At 33.0% G+C, this 8,128-nt stretch overlaps 1 protein-coding gene and 1 non-coding gene across 2 annotated transcripts; both read right to left on the reverse strand.

Moving 5' to 3' along the window:
• Positions 1 to 3,778: 3,778 nt before the first annotated feature.
• TRNAR-ACG (transfer RNA arginine (anticodon ACG)) lies at positions 3,779 to 3,851 on the reverse strand. Its single transcript has one exon. It is a non-coding gene; the product is annotated as a tRNA-Arg (tRNA).
• Positions 3,852 to 4,636: 785 nt separating this feature from the next.
• Positions 4,637 to 7,898, reverse strand: LOC104231937 (mitochondrial fission 1 protein A-like). Its single transcript, XM_009785008.2, has 5 exons — positions 7,626 to 7,898; positions 5,809 to 5,947; positions 5,440 to 5,561; positions 5,091 to 5,154; positions 4,637 to 5,001 (listed from the first exon to the last, which is right to left on the reverse strand). The coding sequence occupies exons 1-5, from the start codon at positions 7,716 to 7,718 to the stop codon at positions 4,916 to 4,918; spliced, it is 504 nt and encodes a 167-aa protein (XP_009783310.1). The 5' UTR covers positions 7,719 to 7,898; the 3' UTR covers positions 4,637 to 4,915.
• Between the last annotated feature and the right edge of the window lie 230 nt (positions 7,899 to 8,128).

Genomic DNA, 8,128 nt, shown 5'->3' on the forward strand with positions numbered 1-8,128 from the left:
TAGTCTATCATTCACCCGCCTGACCTCTACCACCGACTCTCTAAGATGGATATCAACCAGGATCCCCACTCCATTCTTATGAGTCCAGAGTACCACAACTTATACCCATCTGCGTTTACCGCCCTCGATCCGACCCACCTAGTCTCCTGGACACACGCTATATTAATCTTCCTCTTCTGAAGGATCTTCGCCAACTCTATAGACTTACTCGTTAGCGAACCTATGTTCCATGTCCCGATTCTCAACCTATATGCTCCTTTGACCCCATACCTCCCCTGCCACCCGTCCCACTCCCTAAACCCGACCCCCCACTCTGCCCCACCCGCGGACATGCCCTTAATCTATCATTCCCGACTGCAGCCACTACTCCTACGACAAATCTAAAGAATAGTCGCTAGTGCTCAGCGAACAACGAGTCAAACTAGAGGAAACACGTAACTGCAAGTACACTAGTTGAATGATCGAACTATTGCGAACTAAAGTAATAACAATTTAGCTAACACCAAAGGGGGAACAGTATAACGGGAGGTACCAAGTCCCGAGGACCAAACTTGTGTTGAATTGTTGTACTCGATGTAGTTGCACGCTAACTCACCGCTACCCACCGCTCTTTGCTGATGCTCGTCCATGTTGCTCTTCTTTGTTAGTGCTCGTGGGCCCAACTTGTCTCTAACAACTTGGAGAATTTCCCTGAAAAACACAGCAAATACCCCAATCCAAAAACCAAAAAGGGTTATCACCGCTACCACTGGTGTAGCCCTGACAATAATAAGGGAAATGAAGCTACGCTTCAACAGACACAATGTTTATACAGTATATGGACGGTAAGGAACAGAAATTTAATTGCACACAATGAAAAGAATAAATAAATAAAAATCAAATCATTGGTTGTTTTAACAGATACCCCAATTCGATTCTTGAAAAAAAAAAGGATAAGGATTGAATACATTGGAGCTTTAACAAATTCAAAGAATCTTGAACAAAATGGAAGAAAAGGGAAAAAAACAGTCTTTTAAAATAGGCCGCACCTTCTTTTCAAAATTAAACAAAAATTGGAAGAAACCCAAGATTTATATACATACAGAGATTTAAAAAAACAGCCAAAAAGAGGAGAAATTAAAAGTTCTTACAATATTCTACAACAGATGTAACTTTCTTGAGATTTAATGTTGTGAAAATGTGTGAACTATTGATGTGCTTACCTTAGAAGTGAGGTAACTGAAGAAACAGAGAAAGGAGAAAGAGACGGAAAGTAGGGGCAGATCTGACCAGTTTAGAAGAGGGAGAGGAGGGGATGGAGGAAGAGAGAGAAGAAAGGGATGAGAAGAGAAAGATATAGAGAACCAGAGGGGGGGACTTACCTGTATCCGGTGAGAGGTCGCCGGATTTACGCCGGCGTGGTAGTGATCCTACGACAGGAACGATAAAGTGACGGAAGGGATAAAAATAATCTAATACAATTACTTTGACAATGATACTAAATACGTCTTATAAGCATGTGATTTGTGAAAATATGAATCCTATTAGTAAATAAATTCATTGAAGAATATGAATCCTATTAGTAAATAAATTCATTGAAGAATATGAATCCTAGTAGGCATCGTATATATCAAGTTATTACAATTCTATCCAATATGAAATAATTCCTTTTGGAGAAATATTCAATATTGAGGGCATATAAGTTCGTTAATATTTCAGGGATATATTTGTCGTTCAACATTTAACATAAGTTATTCGTGCTTTTATAATAACTAGTTTTTAGAGTACGCGCGTTGCGCGTGCATCCTATCTCAATGAGAATTTTTCCTAAAAAAATATTGTATAAAAATTATATTAAAAATGTGTTTATGTTATAAAAAGGTATAAATTCCTGAAATTGATGAAAGTCTATATTATATAGCTAACTCAATAAATAAAAGAAATTATAGCCCATAAAAGTTCTCAGTCATCATCCAATATATTCAATTTCACAAGCTATTATGCTCCCTTTTTAGATTCAGCAAAAACAAATAACTTAGAGATTTTAGAATTTCTTTGAAAACATTTTCAGAAAACTATTCTCAAGTTTATTCGAGAGGACACAAACATGGTTAGCTATAATTTATTCTTATTTTTTTTTATAGATTTCAAAAACATAAATTGAAAAAATCTTTTTATCTTTTAGAGATTTGGGAAAGAAAGAGGTTGGTCCTATGACTCATGAAAACAATTGATAAATGACAATATAAAGTACAAAAATAACTAATGTTAAGCTAAAATTTTGTAATAAAAAAAATATATAATTAATAAAAACTTATTTAGAATACGTTTTGTTTTCTACTTTTTTTTTATCCTTATCTAGCACTTTTACCAAATTTGAGTCTTAATACTGAAATTAATAGAATTAGATTCTTTTTCTAATATGGTATTTTGAAGATTTAATTATTTATTATTACTATTAAAGGAAATAATTTTTTCTTATGATTCAATTTTTTTTAATATTTAACTGTAATAATTATTTTATCAACTAAGAGTCTATTTAAAGAATAAAAAATCGATGCCTGTGTCTTAGGGTTCTTGAATTATAAATAGGAAAACAAACATATAAAAGTGAATATTCTATTTCATATTTAGCTGTGTTAAATAGTCAGAATTTTATTGTTAATTTGATTCCTTTGGATTATGTTCATTATTCTTATTATTATGCCAGTGTTTCTTTATTTTTGAACTACTATATGATATATATTGCTATCATATTTATATTTGCTTCCTTATTTGATCATACAAGCATTAAGTATTACTTAATGACTATTCCATTATTCAATATGATTTATATATGTAAGGTAAATTGCATAATGTTAGTGCTCTTTTTTATGTATTTATTCGAATTGAAGTGGTAAATTTTGGATCGATTTTAGAGTTTTAAACATTATGACTTCTTACATAGTTTAAATAAAGAAGAGTTTATTAAACAAAACTTAGTTGATTTTAAAGTCCTAAAAATTTTAAAAAAAATGACAATTTTGTCTTGTGTGAAATCTATTTTTAAAGGTTAAAATAGGCAAATGACATTTCGCTAAGGACATTCGTGCTTTTAATATAGTACAGATAGATAATAGTTTTACTTGAAAAGTTATGTTGAATTGTATATTGTTATAGATATCTTATTATCCTTCTCAATATTGTTAACAAATTGATGAACTATTTTTAAATTTTAATGTTTTGGGATTCAAAAGTTTAGAAGTAAAATATTATCGATGCTACAAAGGCCAGCTGCCTATAAAGTAAAAAGATATGACGAATGAAAATTCTTTGGTTGGCACCGGAGAGAAACATTTAACTAAGAACCTCTAAAATTAGCATTTTTCCCTAGATAATGTGGAGTTGTATATATTAGTTACCCGTAATATCATGAAAAGAGAAAAGATCGGGTAATATGTAGGTATTATAGTTATGTTATACAATTTAAATAAAGAAAGAATTTATATAAAGCAAAAAATCTTCATAGATTTTAAAGTCCTAATACGAAAAGATTTAATAATTAAAATTTTAATTGATTTTAAAGTCTTAAATATTAGATGATTAACTAAATGACCGTTTTTATCTATTATAAGCTTTATTTTTAAAGGATAAGAAAGGCGAACGACATTTCGCTAAGGGCCTTCGTGCTTTTAATATAATATATAGATATAGATAGATATAGATATCTCTACATTCTTGTATATGTACAGAAACAATGTCTTCTTTCTACGGAAAATTGAAAACTTGGCAAAAATTTAAATAAAAAAGTAAATCGTTGCGACTCTGCTGGGGATCGAACCCAGAATCTCTGGTTTCGTAGACCAGCGCCTTATCCATTGGGCCACAGAGTCAGGTTGTTACAATTCTAGTAAATAATATTTTTACTAGCTAGTGTTCTCCCGCCCTTCTTATAAATATTTTCCCATCAGTTCTTAATATTTATGAGAATACAGGTTAGTTGTATGTTACAATAACGGAGGATTAAGATTGAAAGCAAGGCTCGGGATTTTAAAGTTGCGGGTGCTCATCTGCCGACTGCCAATTACCTAGAATTGTAAGGGGTCGTTCGATTGGGAAACAAATTATCCCATAATTAATTATCCTGACATTAGTTATGCTGGAATTAGTTATTTCACTCTCTCATAGGGATAAAAAAACACTACAATCCCGGAATATGTTATACCAGGATTTTATCCCAACCAAACATAGGATAAACATCATCTCAATTTAATCCCAAAATTAATTATCCCTTATCCTTCATACCAAAGGATGCACGGTCAATTTATTAGTATGTTAATACTTGTTTCCTATGTAAGAATACAATGCTTGGGTTAAACACAATGAGTGCCTGGGCATCCAGCGATGTGAACTATTATATTATATTCCCTTCGTTTCAATTTATGTAAACTTATTTCCTTTTCAGTCCGTATCAAAAAGAATGACCTCTTTCCTTATTTGGAAACAATTTACCTTTACACAATAATTTATAGCCACACAAAATATATGTGCCTCATTTTACACCACAAGATCAAAAGTCTTCTTTTTTTTCTTAAACTCCGTGCCCAATCAAATGGGTTCACATAAATTGAAACGGAGGGAGTATACTGTAATAAATGACAAATTCTTTTCCTCAATCTGGTGTAAAATGATTTACTGGATTAATAAGTCTATCAATATAAGATGATAGACAACCAAAACGAGTCTGAATATCTATGCTTTTTGATGACAAATTTATAAACTACATATAAATTAGAAAAATGAAATCCCTTCTTGCTTCAGTTGTACATGTTATTGTTTCTATCATTCAAAGAAAAGTTTCAAAATTTTACGCACACAAATTGGAATTCATGTGCTTCAAATAAGGACCAAATGGAAAGGGGCGAGTTCATTATGCACAATAGTGGTTTATGGCAAGTCAATTCTTGCGGGCCAAAGCAGCTGCAATTCCACCAACCAAAACTCCAACAGCAGTAGCAGCAATGCCAATGCCAATAACTCCATCTGTTTCAAACACAGCGAAATGTATAGTAATATTCATCAACTGAAACGATACACGATAAAAAGTGACAAATGAGAATTCCAATTGCTACCTTTGGTAATTTTTTCTTCAATTGTTTTCTTGAGTGTCAAGGCTTGCCTCCAATCCGGTGCAATCTGTAGATTCGCAAAACGACTAATTAGGATGCAGGCTTAAAACAGATTCGAGAGAAATGATAAACTGCCATCCCAAAAATAAAATAACTTGTGTAGGTGTGAGACCTAGTCGGTTGAAATAACAGAGCTTCAGAGTTGCATGGATGCAGTTCGAGTATGCAATTTTACTAAAGATGGGCTGAAGAAAACTTTAATTTTCAGAAATAATGCAAACTTCACAGCCTGGAGATAAAGACCTCAGCATTAATGTCAAGGGTGAAGTAAAGGTAAGAACAAAGATCAAACCTCCAAAGAACGATCAACAAGCTGCCTGCTCCTTGGATAGTCCCCGCTTCTATAGTACCCAACAGCCAGAAGATAAAGCTTTTCTCTCATTTGCAGGGGACTGCTACTGCCACCCAAAGAAGCTACAAATGATAATATATAAGTCAGAGAATATGGTTCTCTCCTTCGCCTAATGCAAAAGCAAAAGGAGAAGGTAAAAGGGAGTAAGCGGAAAAAAGAAATATAAACTAGGGAAATGGAGAAGCTCAAAGTCCAGGGCAAGGAAATGTCAGGGTGAGGGAATGAATGATGCAGCATGAATAGCTGTGTCAAAAGTCCAGCTAAAAGAAAAGGAAGGAAGAACGAAATGAATAGCTCTACTACACTGACCTTCAAGCATTGCTATCCCACGCTGTACATCTTCAGGCCTTTTTGAGTGAACAAGAGCCCAAGACAAACGCATAATGCATTCACTTTTAAGCTCATCAGATGAACCTTTTTCTGCCTCTGCCACTTCGCGTTCACAACCCTGTATATCAAAGGAACTGCCAGTTAAACCAGACTGTTTACTCATATGGTTGGGTTTCAAACATGCATAAAAAGGAACTGAAATAAAAAATAACTATCATAATAAAACCATTAAAGTCATGTACCATAATGTGCTTTCTATATAACGGAGCCAAGATAATTGGCTGAATATTTTGTTAAACCTCAACTTTAATTGACTATATCAGTGTTAAAAGACCATTAATAAGTATTCAACCTTTAAATGCCATTTATAAGTAGTACTACTTCTATCCAACAACCAAACTTCAATTGGGGATCTCAATCAGTATATGTTTCCAATCAATTTAAGCATCAAAGTTTCTAAGATATAATTAGAACTGCGATAAAATGAAGAGAGTCCTATGTTAAACACCTTTGCCCGCGTTTCTATTTAGCAAAAAATAACCAAATCACCTAAAGTTAATGTTGACTTCAAAGATACCCAATGAAAAAGTATCTAAATAAACTGCATGCTCTCCTTCTCCAAATAAAATAAAATACATGAGAAATTACTTACTGTTATGGAATGAAGTGGACCGAAAGATTATAAATTTAAAGTAGAACTGAATATAGATGATTGATATATCCGACCCCAACTAGGTTAGGGTTGAGACATGGTTGATTGATTGAGGTGGCAATGAGGGTAGATATCCTTTCGCCACTTAAATTTTAGTTTCAAAGTTACCACTGTGGAAATTAGAAAACTGAATTAGGATCTTCGAACTATTCTACATGTTTTAACTCTTGGTCTTGGGATCTTTCATAAAGAAAATTCTTTGTTTCCCACCATAAATAGAAAACACATCAAGCATTGAACAACGTGACTCATAAACTTTACTTCTAAATAAGAACAATCAATCAATTAATTACGCCGCCAAACTAATTGGTATACACTATATAAATCACCCATATCAATGCTGCTCTATTCAGTCATCTCTAATAAGAACAAGTACTCAAAAACCAGCATATAACAACATACCACATAACTTCATTTCTAGATAAGAACAATAACCAGAAAAACTGCACTTTAATCCAAACTAGTTAGAGTCAACTCTATGATTCCTCCGGGGGCGGATCCAGCGTAGCGGTGCCGGTTCAATTGAACATAGTACTTTTGACGTAGATCATAAATTTATAAGTAAAAATGATCTAAAATAGAAATAAATAGCAGATATGGACCCATAACTTTAACAATATAATTGGTTCAATACTAAAAAATTTAGAGGTTGAACCCATAAAATTTGAATCCGCCTCTCGATTTGTCCGCATAAATTCTCTCTATTCAGACGTTTTTACACAAGAACAAAAAAAAATATTTCAAATGTATTATTTCACATCATACAACTATCAGATTAAGAAAAAAAAACAAATTTCACCATTTAATCCTTTTTTAATAAGTACGTTTAATCCGATTTTCATCCCTAAGCTCGACACTTGGCATTGGCTAAGCTTGTCTATACGGAAAACAATACCAGGTAACAACGACCAGTAGATTTTAAACTCAATTACACTCCACGAGTTCCTGAATCATATAAAGTACTTCAAATCATATAAGGAAGGATCAAATGCACAAATAATCAATAATCCAACACAGAAAAGCGGTCAAATCTATCAATAAAATTAAATAAATTTGAAAATAAGAAAATCGTCATGAGACTTACAGCGACTATATCAGAGTCGCACCACGGAATTTGATCTCCGCCGGTAAAGAAATCGCCGATCGATTCAAAGAATTTTCCGATCTTTGCATCCATTTTTCTGTTTAGTTGTACGTCGTGCTTTTGATTTTGTACGAAAGGGGAGGGTTAGCTAAATATGGAAGTTTTAGTGACCAGAAATGCAGCTTCCTCGTTAAGTTTCTTTGCTTGCAAAATAAGAGAGAGGAAAACGTATGTGAGTTTTCCTTTCTATTGTTTTGATGATGGTATTTTTAGAAAATTGATGTGTAGGATTTTCCATTTTGTAGTCACATAATTAACTAAGATTTATTTTACATTATTACAAGTTTAAAGAATTTTTGTTTCTTTCTTAAATTGTCAGATAAATTGAGATGGAGGGAGTAAGACTTTTTAAATAGGCGAAATGGCTTTCTGGCCACTTAAATTTGCCGGGTTTTTTAAAGCCGATACATAAACTTATAACTTTCTCATCTGAACACTTGAAC

Source organism: Nicotiana sylvestris, chromosome 10, assembly GCF_000393655.2.
Source record: "Nicotiana sylvestris chromosome 10, ASM39365v2, whole genome shotgun sequence".
NCBI classification, from domain to species: domain Eukaryota; kingdom Viridiplantae; phylum Streptophyta; class Magnoliopsida; order Solanales; family Solanaceae; genus Nicotiana; species Nicotiana sylvestris.